This window comes from Papio anubis, chromosome 19, assembly GCF_008728515.1.
Source record: "Papio anubis isolate 15944 chromosome 19, Panubis1.0, whole genome shotgun sequence".
In the NCBI taxonomy this organism is placed as follows: Eukaryota; Metazoa; Chordata; class Mammalia; order Primates; family Cercopithecidae; genus Papio; species Papio anubis.
In genome coordinates, this window is record NC_044994.1 from 50,980,635 (window position 1) to 50,998,275 (window position 17,641).

General features: G+C 46.7%; 1 protein-coding gene across 6 annotated transcripts in view; it reads right to left on the reverse strand.

Moving 5' to 3' along the window:
• Positions 1–5,223: 5,223 nt before the first annotated feature.
• ALPK2 (alpha kinase 2) overlaps positions 5,224–17,641 on the reverse strand; it is a 146,799-nt gene continuing 134,381 nt past the window's right edge. For 2 of the 6 annotated variants that reach the window (XM_017951796.3, XM_017951793.3), the window contains one exon: positions 10,228–11,809. Coding sequence is in view for 3 of the 6 variants with exons in the window: in XM_017951793.3 (XP_017807282.2) it covers positions 11,791–11,809 (19 nt within the window). In the remaining 3 variants the exon portion in view is untranslated. The other 4 variants (XM_003914418.5, XM_017951794.3, XM_017951792.3 and 1 more) reach the window with 4 other exon arrangements.

Sequence of the window (17,641 nt, forward strand, 5' to 3'; positions counted from 1 at the left end):
GTATTGGGATGCAGCAGTAAATAAACCAGAAAAAAACCATATCCTGCCCACAGAAAACTTACATTCTGCTGTGGGGAAGATGGACAATTAAAAAAAGAATAAAATGTATATGATGTCACATGATAATAAAGACTAAAGAAATAAAGGTGGGGCCGGGCACAGTGGCTCATGCTTGTAATCCCAGTACTTTGGGAGGCCGAGTGGGTGGATCACGAGGTCAAGAGGTCAAAACCATCCTGGCCAACATGGGGAAACCCTATCTCTATGAAAAATACAAAAATTAGCTGGGTGTGGTGGCGCATGAAAGAGGAAAGGCCAGGGCAAAGCGGGCAGTGGAGGTGAGGTGTCTCAGTAGAATGATCTCTGATGCTTCTGGGCCGTGCAATGGGAGCTGATAGATTGACTTTTCTTGATTGTATGTAATCAAAACCACGTGACTTTTGAAAAAGTCTCTGAGATCATTTCTATCTGGGACTGTGTGGGCCTCATGGAAAATAGAATTTTAAAAATGATTGATATATTGGCACAATTAGTGCTTGTAAATATTTGTTCATCGCATCGTGAAATTGAAGGCTGTGCCCAGTGATCTCACAGATGAAACTGGCTCCATCTTGCCTCGCAGCTTTTACAAAATAGCAATAGCAGGCTCTCAGAGGGTTTCAGATCTGCCACAGCAAAGAGTTGGAAGATATATCCTGTGCTGGGAGGCATGAGAGGTTTTTGTGTCTCTTTGCTTTTTTTTTTTTTTTTAAGTAGTTAAGCTCAAGCACATCTGCAGATCTAAATGGGGGAGAAATGCCATCCTGTTCACTTTGGCATCTGTGGTCAAAAGGAGCAGAACATCCACCAGGAAAACGAGCCAAGACCGGGTTGTTGGCAGGCCCCTCCCAGCTGCATCTGGTTGAGCACATGCCTGACACACGCACAAAACCGTATGTCTATTTATAATAGAAGAGAGAGCCCTTTATAATTAGAAAATAATTGTTGCTTCTTTGGGCATTCTGTATCATAAAACTCTATTGAAACTCCCTGCTATTATGAAGCTTGTCAGAGGCGTGGCTGAGAGGCATTGGTACAAGAAAAGAACATGAGATATGAATACCAGCTAGCCAGCCACGCATCCAAACCCAGGACGTTCCAGACAGGATGCCCACTGGCAAGAAGTCATCATTTCCCTGCCATTCTCATTCGCGAGAAACGTGCTGTTGAAAACACAGGCCTGTTGTAGTGAAGCTTTAATTTGTCTTTCTGATCCGCCCATCAGGGAGCTCCATGGTTGAGCCCTGCCGGAGACTAAGTCATATATGTAAATGACCACCCTGCAGGCACCAGGAAGGGACCCAATCCCCAGCTGGATCCACAGGGCCTCCTGGCCCAGTCCCTGGGTTGCGCATTCATTGTATTTGGTCTTCCTAACACAGCACATTTATGAAGACAAATGGGAAAATCAAGAGAACTGGATGTGTTCCAAACTGAACCAAAACAACGTCAAGAAGCATGGGCATTTCTGAGCCTCTAGGACATCACTGCTGGTGTAAGAGAACCCACTCCACGCTCACCCTGTTATCTGTCTGGGCAAGGAAAACAGCACTTTATCTCAGAACAGGTGGAGATGGACGGCTGGACAGAGGGCCGTGACCATACACAAGGCCATCCCTACGCTCCCTGGCTGGGACAGATCCAACTGTGAGAGCTCCTTCTGTCCCTGTCCTCCAAACATGTGGGGAATCTGTTTGTTTGTTTGTGTTTGTTTGTTTTTGTTTCTGAGACAGAGTTTTGCTCTGTTGCCCAGGCTGGAGTGCAGTTGTGCAATCTTGGCTTAGTGCAACTTCCACCTCCCACATTCAAGCAATTTTCCTGCCTCAGCCTCCCAAGTAGCTGGGCTTATAGGCGCCTGCCACCATGCCTGGCTAATTTTTGTTTTTTTAGTAGAGACAGAGTTTCACCATGTTAGCCAGGCTGGTCTTGAACTCCTGACCTCAGGTGATTCGCCCGCCTTGCCCTCCCAAAGTGCTGGAATTACAGGAGTGAGCCACTGTGCCCGGCCCAAATGTTTTTAAACAGAAGAAATCACGTTACAATAAACAATGAAGGGACTTCTAAAACGTCTAAGCATCTGTGAAAGGAGACTGGGATGGCTCATCCAAGAGAGGCACCCCCTGGGCTGACCGCAAAACATGAAATCTGGGAATAGGAAATCGTTTTCCTCTACTGTCTCTCCAAATGAAGATTCAAGGCCAGCTGGAGGGGAAGTGGGGTGGCTTTTTCATCCTTTTCACAGGATGGCTTTGACTTTTCGTTTCATACCTTTCTGTAATTTGTTTTTAATTTTTCAGACTTGTGTTGACATTATTTTGATAATTACAAATCATTACCCAAGAAAGTACCCTAGTCTGTCAAGAAGGCCTTGGTCGCACCCACACTGAGATATAGCTAGATGATTAGACACACAGATAATGATTCCCATCAAATGTGCCCTGCACCTTTTGCTATTTTGGAACTTTCTAGAACTTCAGTGCTAAACACATCTGTAAGATCTCTGTGGGCAAAGCAGGCTATAGGCTGCCTTGTAGAAAAATGAGCATTTTATAATCTGTTAGCCATGGGAACCACTTCAGCAGAAAGCCTAGAAAGGGCAGATTTTCTGAAGAAGATGACACGTGACTAAAGTAAGTATTTTCTCCTTCAAATCCCTTTACAAAAGAAAAATCCCAATTGTGGTTCCTTTCTTACCAAAATCTCGTGCCTGAGAGTAGTATATAGTGTGTATAGTATATAGCGTATAGTATAGTGTGTATAGTTTGTATAGTAGTATATTGTGTGTGTGTGTATATATATACCTACCATTGTGTATATATATACACTGTATATGTATAAGTATATATACTATACAAGTATATATAGTATATATACTATTGTATATATATGATAGTATATATATACTATATATGCTATATATACCTATATATACATATACACCATATATACATAATATATATATAGTGTATATATACTATATACTATTCTCAGGCACCAGATTTTGATAAGAAAGGAAACACAAGTGGGATTTTTCATATATACACACACACACTATTCTCTAAGAATAAAAATACAAAAAAGTACAAATATATATATATATATATATATATATTTTTTTTTCTTTTTTGAGACTGGGTCTCACTCCTTTGCCCAGGCTGTAGTGCAGTGGTGAGATCTCAGCTCACTGCAACCTCTGCCTCCTGGGTTCAAGTGATTCTCCTGCCTCAGCCTCAGTAACTGTGATTATGGGTGCTCCCACGACACCCAGCTAATTTTGTATTTTTAGTAGAGACAGGGTTTCACCATGTTGGCCAGGCTGGTCTCGAACCCCCGACCTCAAGTGATCCATCCGCCTCGGCCTCCCAGAGTGCAGGGATTACAGACATGAGCCACTGCGGCTGGCTAAGAATAGTATATTTTAAAGTAGAAGAAGCCAGGAGTCTTCTACTGAGAGCCAACCACCCCTCCGTGAGGGGGCTGCACACAGAAATCTCTGTGTTGGCAGCATTGCTTGTGGTGGGCGCCTCACATGGCACCTCCATCCTGCTGTCAAGCTGCTGCCTCACACGTCAGAACCCAGAAGTAGCCGGGCCTTCCCTTGGCCAGACTATCTGAACTCCAGGAGCCGAGGTACTCCTCTCAGCATTTCGGGGCCCTCCGGCCCATAGTCTAGACTGCCTCTTTGAGTGTGGTCCTGGGCAGCCACAGGAGATCCCCAGAAAGTTTCACAGAAACACACAATTCAGGCCCCACCACACACCTACCCAATCAGAACCTGCGTATTCCCAAGATCCAGGGATTCCCGTGCCCATTCAGGTTTGCGAAGCATCCGTCCTCCTTCTCAGAGGTGGCCCTACAATCCTCCCAGCTGTTAGCCAGCAGATGAAATCTGTCTTAAGAAACAGCAAACTATGGAAAAGGCCACATATTTATGATTCCAGCTATATGACATTCAGGAAAAAGCAAAACTATGAAGATAATGAAAAGATCAGTGACTGCCAGGGGTTGGGGGTTGGGGAAGGGAGGGATGAATCGGTGAAGCACTGGGGAATTTTAGAGCAGTGAAATTATTCTGTATGTTGCTATAATGGTAGATGCCTGTCATGATACATTTGCCCAAACCCACAGAATGTACAACACCAGGAGTGAGCCCTAATGTAAACTATAAACTTTAATTAATAACAACATATCGCGGTTGCTCATGTCTGTAATCCCAGGACTTTGGGAGGCCGAGGCAGGTGGATCACCTGAGGTCAGGAGATCGAGACTATCCTGGCTAACATGGTGAAACTCTGTCTCTACTAAAAATACAAAAATTAGCCAGGTGTGGTGGCATGTGCCTGTAGTCCCAGTTACTCGGGAGGCTGAGGCAGGAGAATCGCTTGAACCCGGGAGGCAGAGGTTGCAGTGAGCCGAGATCGCCCCACTGCACTCCAGCCTGGGCGACAGAGCGAGACTCCATCTCAAAAAAAAAAAAAAGTATCAATATTATCTCATCAACTGTAACAAACATACCACACTAATGCAAGATGTTTGCAACAGGGGAAGGTCATAGAGGGGGGTGAGGAGACACAACGGAAATCTCCACACTTTCTGCTCATTTTTTTGTAAATTTAAAGCCATTCTGAAAAAGTCTATTAATGAAGCAACATTACCATTAACATTCCCATTAATGAAACAACAATATTTTTGTTACAAATGGTTGGGGTAGCAGATATTCTTAAGCACTTTGGGGTACATAAAGCGATCCCTGAGTTGCTATTGTATGGTTTGCTCTTGCCCAATTTCACATTTCACTGATGCAACCATCCTGCTTTATGGCTGGGCATGATCCAAACTGGTAGAGAAGGAGGCTCCGAGCGTCAGGAGACTCAAGTGGAATGAGGGCTGGGAGTGGTTAGAGATGCCAGGATCCCTGTGAACTGGTGCACCCCCACCAGGATTAGTGTGCATCTTCTGGCGCGATCCACCGTGGGTCAGCCCTGGGTTTAGGTGGCTCGGGTTTAAGGAACAAAGTAGAAAGTGACGGAACCTAAGTTGTAATGTAAGAATGAGGGAAAAACACAGATGCAAATATTTTGTGCTCTAGGAAACCTATTAGGAAATTACTAAATCCTGGAACAATGTAAAATATGGCACACATTCTAAAGAACAAGTGTCTATAATGATACATACATCGTACACTTTTTGTTTAAATATGAATTTAATTAAACAGAAAATTGTAAGTGGCTGTGTGAATGATGGGAAGAGGCTTCACGTTACAGAATTCACCTCCAGCAACAATAGCATATTAGACACCAGTGGAACAACTTGACCCAGTGAGCGAATTCGTGATTTCTGTTTACATCACAGCAGGATGTGTCTAGAAATCGCAGGTTAGGAATGGGGGTGGGAATAATTTTGGCTGTGAACAGACTCTTCTCAGCACCAAGTCCTTGACAACACAACCACGTGCAAATACACAGATAGACACATGACTTGAGGTTGGTAAAAACGCTAAACGTGTATACAAAGAATGGACTGTCTTTGAGACCGATCGTCGATTCAATCTCCCCATAAACCTGGTCACAAATCCTGTTCTGAAATAATTTGAGTGAAGACAGCAGGTGACGGGTTTAGAGGCATTTGGCGCACAGGCAGCTGGGAATAAGGATTGCCACACACTCTCTGCAGGCTGTGTATTCTCTCCTGTGTGGCCTCAGATTTTCCCTGGCAAGACTGTGTGCTGCTAGCCAGTGGCCATTAGTTTACCGGGCATGTTAGGTTTTCTTTTCGCCTGGGGTCTCAGACCCTGTCTTCTTCACTGTCATAGAGTTTGCTTGAACTTTACTTTTCCCAGTGCTCGGCTTCTTCTGTTTCTGGCTATTGTTTTGAAGGGATTTCAGTCCCAGCATTTTGCAATACTTGTTACACTGGTGTAGTGCTTTAAACTGATCAATGAAGGTCATGGAACAGTTGCCTTTAAATCCTTTGTACCTGTGAGTTTGGGTGGAAGGAAACAGCTTTTAAAAACAGGACACTTTCATCAGTTTAAAAAGAAAAACTTGAAAGGGGAAACTAATGGTGCATGGAACATATATGAATTTCAGTTTTAGGTAAGAATGGCCACAGAGTCGGGCGCGGTGGCTCACGCCTGTAATCCCAGCACTTCGGGAGGCCGAGGCAGGTGGATCACGAGGTCAGTAGATCAAGACCATCCTGGCTAACATGGTGAAACCCTGTCTCTACTAAAAAAACAAACAAAAAAATCAGCCGGGTGTGGTGGCAAGCACCTGTAGTCCCAGCTACTCGGGAGGGCGAGTCAGGAGAATCGCTTGAACCCCGGAGGCGGAGGTTGCAGTGAGCCGAGATCGTGCCACTGCACTCCAGCTTGGGCGACAGAGTGGTCTCAAAAAAAAAAAAAAAAAAAAAAAAAATGGCCGCAGGATAGACACAACTATTAGTGAGGGTAAAAAAACAAAGACTGTGGAATTAAGTAAGGGAAAAGATCCACTGGCATGTACAGTGAAGATCAAAGGCCTTAGAGTATCCAAGGGTCCCAGTGGCTCACCATTGGAATGTACCAGCATTCTATTGCCCTGCTCCTCATAGCCACAATGACCAGTGCTGGGCTATTTGGATAAAACATAGATCTCTTAGTGATTGAAAGCCACCCCATCCCACCTAGAATTTCTAAATAAAGAATTTCAGAACTTTGGAACTAAAAGAAATTATTTTGTTTAGACCCTTCAATTTACAGTTGAAGAAATTCAGGCCAAGAGGTCATGAGACTACCCCAAGAAAACAAAGCAAGTTGATGTAAGAGACAAGATTAGAGTGAAGCCCTGTGAGTCTTTCTCCTACGGCAGAGCTCACTCCCCTGGCAGCCCACTTTGTCCCCAGGAGAAGAAGAATTTTTGTCTCTGGCAGATCCTTTGTCCCCAGTAGGCTCTAGAAGGGTCCATGCTGACCCCTTGGCCAGGAGTAGTTTCAGGGGTTGTTCCTCTTGGTTGGGACATTTAAATACTTAAATTATAAATGGCCATGTTTTCATGTCCCAATTGTGGTAGGTTAGTGTGCTCCTTGAATGCACAGTTGCCCAGCCCCTGCGTCTCCCCAGCTATCTGCAAATGAACAAGAGATCCATCAAAAACTGGTTGAAGGTGCCCTGGGTTCTGGGCAGAATGTCAAAGGGTAGTAGGCTATTGCAGCTTGTTTAGTAGCTAGAATAGTGACCCTGCAGGTCTTCCTGCCGGTCACCAGAAAATCCCCAAATCCCACGCACACACTCAGTCCAGTCACAGCTCCTCACAGAGTACGGAGGAGGCCAGTTGAACATAGTGCCAGCCACATACCCTCCCCAATAAGTGGCATCTCCTTGAGATGTCCAAGGGTCCTCCTTGTCACCGCAGATGAGCTTTGTCAAAGGAATTTTCCTTCAACATGAATCCCATGGGGATAAACACTTTGAAGCAGCTCATATATAAATCTATAAGGTCTACGTTGGATCCACTCAGCCCCTCCCCATCAATGCATTCTCCACACTGCCACCAGAGTAACCTCTACAAAACATAAGTCATGTCATCTCCTGCTTACAATCCCATTGCTGTCAAAACGAAGACAAAATTCCTGAACCTGCCTGTGATCCTGCACTGTCTGGCTGCATCTCCCAACCCATTGACCTCTTCAGCCATTAGAAGTGTCCAAGCTCCCTCCTCCCAAAAGTTTCTGCTTGCACTATTCCCCCTGCATGGGATGTTCCTTCCTCTTTTTTCTAGATAAGTCTTGCTCACTTTATTTATTTATTTTATTTATTGAGACGGAGTCTCAATCTTGTTGCCCAGGATGGAGTGCAATGGTGCAATCTCAGCTCATTGCAACCTCTGCTTCCCGGGTTCAAGTGATTCTCCTGCCTCAGTCTCCCGAGTAGCTGGGATTACAGGCACCCACCACCACACCTGGCTAATTTTTTTTTATAGTAAAGTTGGGGTTTCACCATGTTGGCCAGGCTGGTCTTGAACTCCCCACCTCAGCTGATCCACCCACCTCGGCCTCCCAAACTCCTGGGATCACAAGCATGAGACACCACGCCCGGCCCTTGTTCACTTTAAATTCTCAGCTCATTTGACCTTTCCAACCAAGTCACATCTCCCTGTCATAGACTCTCCTGGACTGTGCACCTCCTCTTTGTGGCACGGTCCCACACACAGTCTGACATCTGTGAGTGGATGAGATGGTTAATTTCTGTCTCTCCAGTCACTGTAAATTCCGTGATGACAGAGGTCAACACTCTTTGCTCACCACTGTACCCCAACACCTAGTCCAGTGCTTAGGAAACAGCAGAAACTCAACAAATAGAGGATGATTGAAAAAAAGAGTGGGATGCTTTTATTTTAGTGGTTGTTCAGAATGCATTTTCATTTGTCTATTCTTGTGTTGACCTGTATCCGTGCTGTGTGCTTTAAAAATAAAGTCACATGGGAGGAAGGGACAGCAACTTTCCTACCTCCCTTCTCTAGAGTGCACCTAGCCAAGCACTGTGCTTGAGGCTATGGATTCAACAGAGAACGCGCAAGACATTGACCCATGTTGTCCAGTGAAGAAGACAGATATTGAAGCATTACAATGAAATATGATGAATACGATGCAGGGGAAGCATTGCCGGCTGGTGAGCCTGGACAATAATTGGTGGGCTTAGTTTCTGTCAGTTTCCTGATGTCCAAAGTGTGAAGAATAATAATGCCCACTGAGGTGGGTGGATCACAGGGTCAACAAATCACAACCATCCTGGCCAATAACGGTGAAACCCCAACCCTACTAAAAATACAAAAATTAGCTGGGTGCAGTGTCGGGCACCTGTCATCCCAGTTACTCAGGAGGCTGAAGCAGGAAAATCATTTGAACCCAGGAGGCAGAGGTTGCAGTGAGACCAGATGGCGCCACTGCAATCCAGCCTGGCGACAGAGTGAGACTTCGTCTCAAAAAAAAATAATAATAATATTAATAATAATGCCCATAGGGTTGTTGAAGGGATGAAATGAGAAAATCCATAGAAACCATGTAGCTCAGAGCATAACACAGTAAAGAGTCAAATGATGTTGATCATGTCGTTGTTATAATTATCAACATTACAACTCATGCAACGGATGCGGGCTTCCTGTGGAAGAGACTTTGAAGCTGAGAGTCAAAGCTGAGGGATTTCCCAGGTAAAGGATAGGGGCAGAGGGTGCCTGGCATTCAGGACCAGTGACATGTAGGCCCCAGTACTAAACGAAAACAGGGGCTCCTTGTTCAAAAAGTATTAAGAATTTCAAGACAACAAGCACAGAGCATTAAACCAAACACAGGGCCTTTCTGAGTGTGAGGTCCTGTGCACAAATTGCACATGCACGAAACTAGCCCTGCCCGGTGGGAGAGAGTGCTGGCATGGTTGCTTAATAGGGCCAAAGGCAAACTGGCAAAAAGAAGTCTGTAATGCTGGCCTGATGCGGATTCTGTAGCTGATATGATTCAGGAAATCAGGCCTCCTTCACTGGCTGGTAGAAACTATAAAGGTCAACACACCTGGACTGAATGGGGAGAGTTTTTTCCCTATGCAATCCAAGCAGGGTTTTAAGCCCTTAAGGGCGTGAAAGGTTTCCTTCCTCTGTGAAGCTAAAGCAGCAGCCTGCAGCTCCACCCTGCCGTGTCTGTTACAAATCCAGCTGCCCCTCCTCCTCCTGGCAGGGGACCCGCTCTGCCCGTGGGAGCCCACGGTCCATGGCCTTGTGAAAAATGACTTGATTTCTGAAAGCCAAGCTTTCTCATTGAAGAAAAGGTCAACCAAAGAAAGGAGTTGAGTCTGGCAGAGTGGGAAATCTTCTACTGCTAATGGGATCATTTTTACATCTCTATCTTCCTCTGCAGGAGCTCCCTGAAAGGCTGAAATGTCAGCCTGTCAACGTTTCCTGTGTGCCTGAGCCCTCTCTCCTTGGTGGGACGCGGGGTCAGCGCGGCCTGCTCCGTCAGACAGGGTGGCTGGCTTCATCCCACCCGCCGCTGGGGGCACCCGGGTCGCTTCACACCAACTTCTGAGCTCCTCAAACTGGGAATGTCACGCGCGGGCAGGGGCAGCTTCCTTCTCTGAGCACATTGGAAACAAGTTCCGGTCATTTGCATCAGGACTGCCTGGAGGCTTTTCAAATTCAGACAACGTCTGGTCTCTGCAGAGAAAAATAACTAATTCACATTGTGACCTCCCAGAAAGATCACCGCTTCGTCCTGAAGCACTCGCTTGCCAGCAGGTGTTAATGCCAGGTAAAAAGAGAGCCCCTGTCTAATGGTCTCCACCTCTGGAATGGAAAAAGCTGAGCTGGGTCAAAGGAGCCTGACTTCCGGGCAGCCCCGGGTAGACTTCTTTCAGGAATCGGCCTCCTTCTCCACCTCCACTTAACCTCTTTCTTTAGACCCTCGCAGAAAAGCTGGAGTCAGGCAGCAGAGGCTCGGATGGCTGTTCCTGGGCAGGGTGAGGCCAGAGAGCGAAGGCAGCCCTGCACCGTCTTGGAGACGCTTTCTCAGCCCTTAGCTACCTTCAAGCTCCAGCTGCAGTGGGCTCTCTCCACACCGAGACAAGACATCTCTCCAACCTCCTCCCTACATCTTCTTGAGAACCAGACACCCCTCTCAGAGTTAGGGGTGCGTGTGCCCATCTTCTCTCCACAGATTATGATCTCTCTCAGGACACTGCCTTATGCCCGGAACTCCTGTCCAGGGGAGGCTTTTCAATAAATGTTGAGGGAACAAATAAATGGGGACCAGCCCCATCCTCAGCACTACGTAGTCCTGGTCCTACTCTTGTCTCCACATCACATTTCTGAACATCTCTTTCTCTAATTTTCGACCCTCACCTTGGCCTGCCAGACAATGTTGAACTTCCTTTCCCCTAGCTTTCTCAGGTGCAGATTTTTTTTTTGCTACCTAGCATTTACAGAAATTACAAATCTTCCTCCTTTCTCAATTTGGTCTCTGTCTCAGCCAGGATGTTGGGCTGCTGCTTTGACCCATTGTTCTCACAAACTGACAGCCATCACCAAGGCCATTGCCCTTGCCCAAGAAGGAAAATAGGGCAACACCCTTTGTGTTCTTAGACTGATTATTCCAGATTCATTCAAAGGACATGAATTCAATGACGTCAAGCTCTCCTCTACCCAAGCAATGGGAAATGGAGGTTTCCCTGCTTGTGACCCACCTTGCATGTGACATGTGCCACCCGCTGCCTCGAGGATTGAATCTGGAGCTGCAGGACATCTCTCCAACAGGATCACCATTGCAGAAACTCACTATCCTTTTCATGTTGGATAGATGTAGGGGGTTGAGTAGCATCCTTGCCCACCCCATCCCCAAAGTCGTGTCCTTCCCAGAACCTCAGAATGTGACCTTATTTGGAAATCACGTCATTACAGATGGAATTTCTTAAATGAGGTCACACTGGAGCAGGGGAGGCCCTCAATCCACTGTTACTGATATCTCATAAGAAGATAACAAAAGACAGAGACACACAGGGGGAATACCATGTGATGTTGGAGACAGAGGTTAGAGAGATGCGTCTATCAGCCAAGGAACTCCAAGGATTGCCAGCAAACCCGAAGCCAGGGGAGAGGCATGGAACAGACCCTCCCTCAGATCCTGTAGAAGGAGCCAACCCTGCCAGCAACTTGATTTCAGTCTTCCAGCCCCCGGAACTGTGAGACAATCCATTTCTGTCATCGGAAGCTCTTGGTTCATGGTCATTTGTTATGGCAGCCCTAGGAATCTAACACAATGGAATAAAGAATCTTGTATTTGAGATCTTTTTCAAATATTTTCATTTTAAAAAATCTTAACTTTATTGAATTTTACTAAATGGGTCTTTTTATCCTTAACCTCTAATTAGTATAATTTTTTTGCCCGTCACTTGGATGTGAATCTATCCATCGGATGTGAATCTGTCCATCCTCTCTCACAATGTCCAGAATTGGAACACTAAATTTATTCCACTCAACAGCATTGTAATCCCAGCACTTTGGGAGGCTGAAACAGGAGGATCGCTGGAGCCCGGGAGTGCAAGACCAGCCTGGGCAACATAGCGAGACCCTATCTCTACAAAACAAAAACCAAATATGAACAGCATTCATTATAGTCTTTTCTCAACTATATTCCCCCCTGGATGAGAGTGGTCCCTACGAATGACCTCGAGACCCTATTAAAATGCTGATTTGGATTCAGTAGGTCTAGAGTGGGGTGGAAGGTTCTGGCATTTCTACCAGGCTCTGGGGGGTATTGATGTCACTGGTCCAGGGACCCCCTCTCCTTTGAGCAACAAGGAGATAAACTACTCAAAGTGTTCAGTGATCTACACTCATCCCTATTTGACTTTGGAAATGTCTTTAAACTGGAACACAAGTATATCTTATGTTTATGAAGTTAGTGTCAAACAACCTGACAAAGTCACACTGAAACATCCCACTTGGGGAGGAGCTATGGAGGCTGTTTCTACAGTCCTGCCCTCACTCAGCAAAGATTTATTCAGGATTTGCTATGTGTTAGAAACTGTGCCAGGCTGATGTCTTGCTTGAAAACAATTTCTCTCTCCTCTCATCCTAATAATGAACGGTATAGCCTTTCAGACTCACACAGAAATCACCAACTGATAGCAGCAGGGTGACTGCTCTCTCTCTGGGATCCGCTCACAACCCTGCTAGACAATGTATTGGCTCCAAAAACACCTGGAGAGCAGGGGTGGAGGAAAGTCACAGAAACTTCCAGCCCTGGCTGAGTTGGAGAAACCAAAGTTCTTGGCTGGCTTAATGAAGGAAATGAAGACAGGCAAGGCAAACCTACTGAGAAGTTTTCCTGCACTTTGGTAACCCATTAGATGCCAACCAGAAGCTGCGTTGAACACCTTGAGTTTGAGATCTTTTCTGAAGAAAATTTTCATGCAGAGGGAATGGCTACGAGGACAAGGAATTCGAGGTCAGGATGGGGGTGAGGATGTGTGTGTGTAAAATAAAGCCAGGCTGGACTTAGGCTCTGCTAGAACAGACTGTCACCTGTGTGGAAAGGGAGGGACACTGGGGAGCTGTTTCCACCTGGAAACAGCAAGAGATTCCTGAAGTGCCACTCATACCCCTCATTTTTCATGTGTACTCTTTGATTTCTTCACTGATCAGGCAGCAGCTGTGTGCCAAACACTGTAGGGGAACTAAAAGGGATTAATTAATAATTAATAACTAAAAGGGATTAAAAAATAACTTTCCCAAAAGCGGCCATCTTGGAGCAAGCTGTCACATCTCAGCGGGAGGAAGTTCTGTGGAAACCCGGAGGGTGCCATTTTCACACTCCTGAGCAGATTTATCTGGCAGAGGGAACAGCATAGTAAGGTTCAGAGGCACGTTCTGAGCAAGAGCAGGCGTTCTGAGGGGAGATACTGTCAGAGGATATGTGAAAAGGTTTCAAAGCCATGCTGTGCCATTTCTCCTGTGACATGCTGGTTTCCAAAATACGTTCTCATGAGCAACAGTCCCACAGGAGTCTTTGAAATTCTGTGGTGTAAATGCTGTGAGAAACGCTATATGATATCTCTCCTAGGTTTGGTATGGGAGGTAGCTCACGCCTGTCATCCCAGCACTTTGAGAGGCCAAGGCGAGAGGACTGCTTGAACTCAGCAGTTCGAGACTAGCCTGGGCAACATAGTGAGACCCCCCCACTACAAAAAAAAATTTTTTAATAGCTGGGTGTGGTGGGTGTGTTTAATGGCTGGGTGTGTTTTTTTAACACCTGGCTCTACGTGAATTAAACTCTTTCTGTGTTGTAATTCCCATCTTAAGTAGCTGCAGTTCCAGCTACTTGGGAGGATGAGGCAGGAGGATCACATGAGCCCAGGAGTTCCAGGCAGCAGTGAGCCGTGATCAGGACTCTACACTCCAGCGTGGACAACTGAGAAAGACCCTGTCTCAAAATAATTGTAATAATAATAATATCTTTCCTTGTCCCTAGGACATTCAAAATACACATCAGCTCTTTAAAGACTCTATGAAGTCTCACACTAAAGAAGCCTCCTGGCCGAGCGTGATGGCTCATGTCTGTAATCCCAGCACTTTGGGAGGTCGAGGCTGGTGGATCATGAGGTCAGGATATTGAGACCATCCTGGCCCCATCTCTACTAAAAATACAAAAATTAGCTGGGCGTGGTGCCATGTGCCTGTAGTCTTAGCTACTCAGGAGGCTGAGGCAGCAGAATGGCTTGAACCCAGGAGGCAGAGGTTGCAGTGAGCCAAGATCGTGCCATTGCACTCCAGCCTGAGTGACAGAATGAGACTCCGTCTCAAAAAAAAAAAAAGAAAGAAAAAGAAAAAAAGGAAACCCCCTAAACTTATTCAACCCAGGGTTTCCCAAAATTGCTTGACAATAGAAATCTTGTTTCACATAATTACTTTGAAAAGCACTTTAAAAATTCATGGAGTTTTTGAGGGTGGGGATGTGGTAGCATAACCAGATCTGTGTTTTCTAGGGAAGTTGTCCCCTGAGGATGTCTACAAGGTGACCTTCTCTTGGGGCAGGTGACCTTCAGCAACTGATCTCAACAAAATGCCATCTCAGCCACCACTGCCCCTCCCTGGGCCAGTCAGGGGAGCCTCCAGGCAATTCTCCCCTGCTTTCCACCTTGTCCAGGTGAGTGCAGGTCAGATCATGTCATGGCCAAGCAACTGCTTGGATGGCCCCATCTCCCTCTGAACAAAGTCTAGCCCCTCCCCTTGTTTCCCGGCACTCTCTGCCCTTCTTGCCCAGTGCTATGGCTGCTCCCTCAGTCCTCAGTTGAAGCCACAGTCCCTGCTACCCCAACAGAAACCAAGTCCTGGCCCTATCTTCCCTCATCGCCTCTCTGGCTGGAAAAAAACAAAAAGAAGAATTCAAAAAGTTCCCTCCTTCTGCAGAAAAATGAGAGGGAGAGGAGGACAGAAGTGCCCCACCTTCAATGAGTCTGGTCTCTGTGTCAGATGGCAACATATTCTAGAATCCCTGTACATTTGCATTTCGCTTTTGATGGCACCCTCAACCAGGAGGTTCTGTGAGACAGGAGTCCCGAAGAAGAGAGCTCAGAGAGGAGCCCAGGGGAGGGGGAGAAGCACTCATCTACTATGCGTCCGTTTTTTTGAGGTCACGTGAGTCCCATCTCCATGAATATGCAGGAAGCACACAGTCCATTCCTTAGTATCTGAAATGCAAACTGGAGTTGAAGACAAAGAACCCAGGAGGGGGCATTGTAGGTAGACATTCACCAAATAAGCAACCTGAGATTCACCCACTGTCGTAAGCCCCAGAGCTCTAATTCCCAAAGGATTGTGCTGGTTTTTATCTGCAAATGGGAGTGAAACCACCTTTGCAGAAATTATAACTCAGAAAATTGTGACAGTGAAAGAGATCTGACCTAACCAACTCCTTCTTGCTTCTAACCTCCAAGCTGTCCTTGTTCTTTCCTGGGCAGAGGCCAAACTAACTTTGGGAGGAACTTAGTTTATAGTTTAACTTTGAAACAAAGACCGTAACAGCCCTTTCCCAAAACAAATCCCCTTCTTGCTTGGGAACTAGACCACCTTTGCAGGACTAACAAATTAGCCACAAGATTAGAAATTACGGTTTAAGAGTCATGCAGCTGGAGGCTACAAGGTTCTAAACCTCCCCAGTTGCTCCTAAGGATGACATCACCATTGTAAAATCTAAGCTTGGAGCTTGAGATGTTTTTCAGACCCTGCCCTTGATGCATCAACTGGCGCCTCCCAGATCAATAAACTGGCTCATGTAGTCATGTGGCCCCCACCCGGGAACTGACTCAGTGCAAGACGACAGCTTCGACTCCCTACGATTTCATCTCCGACCTGACCAATCAGCACTACCCCTACTTCCCGACTGCCAACCCCCAAATTTTCAGGGAGACTGATTTGAGTAATAATAAAACTCCAGTCTCCCATACACCTGGCTCTACGTGAATTAAACTCTTTCTGTGTTGCAATTCCCATCTTGATAAATCGGCCATGTCCTGTCTAGGCATACAGGCAAGGAGAACCCGGAGGGTGGTTACAGGAGCCTCTGCAGGGCCACAGGGCAGGCAGTTGAGGTGAGGGAGAAGTGCGCCAGCATTCCCACTAGGTACAGACTGTTCGAGAATTCACGATTCGGAGGAGCAGCTGGGCTGACGCCCTGGGTGGAGGTGAGGGTGGGTAGAGGCAAAGCCACATTTCCAGCATGCTCCAAGTTGCACAGTGAGGGCTGCAGGGTCTTCCATATTGACAAGCTCTAAATCCTCACGAGGGATGCCCACCACTCTGGAACATAACTCCACAGTTCGTTCCTCACTCTTTTCCCACAGGCTCTTTTCCCTCTGCCTTCAATCAGGCAGGGTCTCTTTAGACACACACACACACACACACACACACACACACACAGAGGCAGATACAGATACACAAAGACACACACAGACACAGGTATACACAGAGACACACACGTACACACACACACACAAAGGCAGACACACAAAGACACGCACACAGACACATACACGCACACACACACATTCCCCACACCTCCTTTTCTAGCTACCTTCTAGACTTTTCCTTGTCTTTTGTGGACAAACTTGTTTAGTTTCTGGCATCTTAGCAGCACATTCCCTCTCTGATCTGTCACCAGGCTCCCACCTGGTGACACTGCATTGGCTTAGACGTTCCTGAAGGCAGTGATAACTCTTTTCTTGTCTATTCTGGTCTTCACCCTGTCCTGTCCGCTCAGGCTCTGTCACCCCTGACCCTCTCGGCCATCCCTGCACCTGCCTCGTGCCTCTGTCTCCCTCCTACTGGCCACCAGTCTGTCTTGCAGGGGTGATCTCGAATCTACCAGGCTTCTCTAGACGTCCTCTCTGTTCAGACTCATCTCTGAAGCTGGATGACAAGCAATGCAGCATCTGTCCCTGAGTCCTCAGGTCCTGGGAATGGACTGGGCAGGAGGACAACTAGGGAATAGGGTCAGGAGTGGGAGGAACCCGTGGCTCCCAATTCCAGACACTTCAACAGAACTGTCCTTTGTAAGACTTCTGGGCAGAGGCCAGGAGACTGCTGTGCTAGTCCCTCCATGGAGGGGGCGTATCCTGGCTGGCTCTGTTGGGCCTGAGAGACTCCCCTACACACTGAGAGCACTGCTTATAGTAGGATCTGCCTTGCCAACAACTGCAAAAATCACCACTATTCCCTTCAGACTTCCCTTCAGCCTCCAGACTTCCTTAATGGCAAAGACTGGCCACATAAATCAGCCAGCAGGCCAGTCGGTCCTACTACAGAATAGCCTGGCCCGATGAAGATGGGATGCAGGCGGGCTTCCAGGACAGGTGACCATGGGGCACGTGGGGAGAAGAGCTATCTGGGGCATAAAATTGCCTTTCTCAAGCCGACAGGCCTGTGAGACTGGTCTGCTGATGCCTGGCATTGGGGACTCGGCTGAAATGTTTGGTGTTCTACAGTGACAAGGCCCTGCTATGACATACTTAAAAGGCATCAGGAATTCTGTTCCAATGTCCCTTTGTTTCCTCTCCTGGCAGACTCATGCATTGCTTTAAATA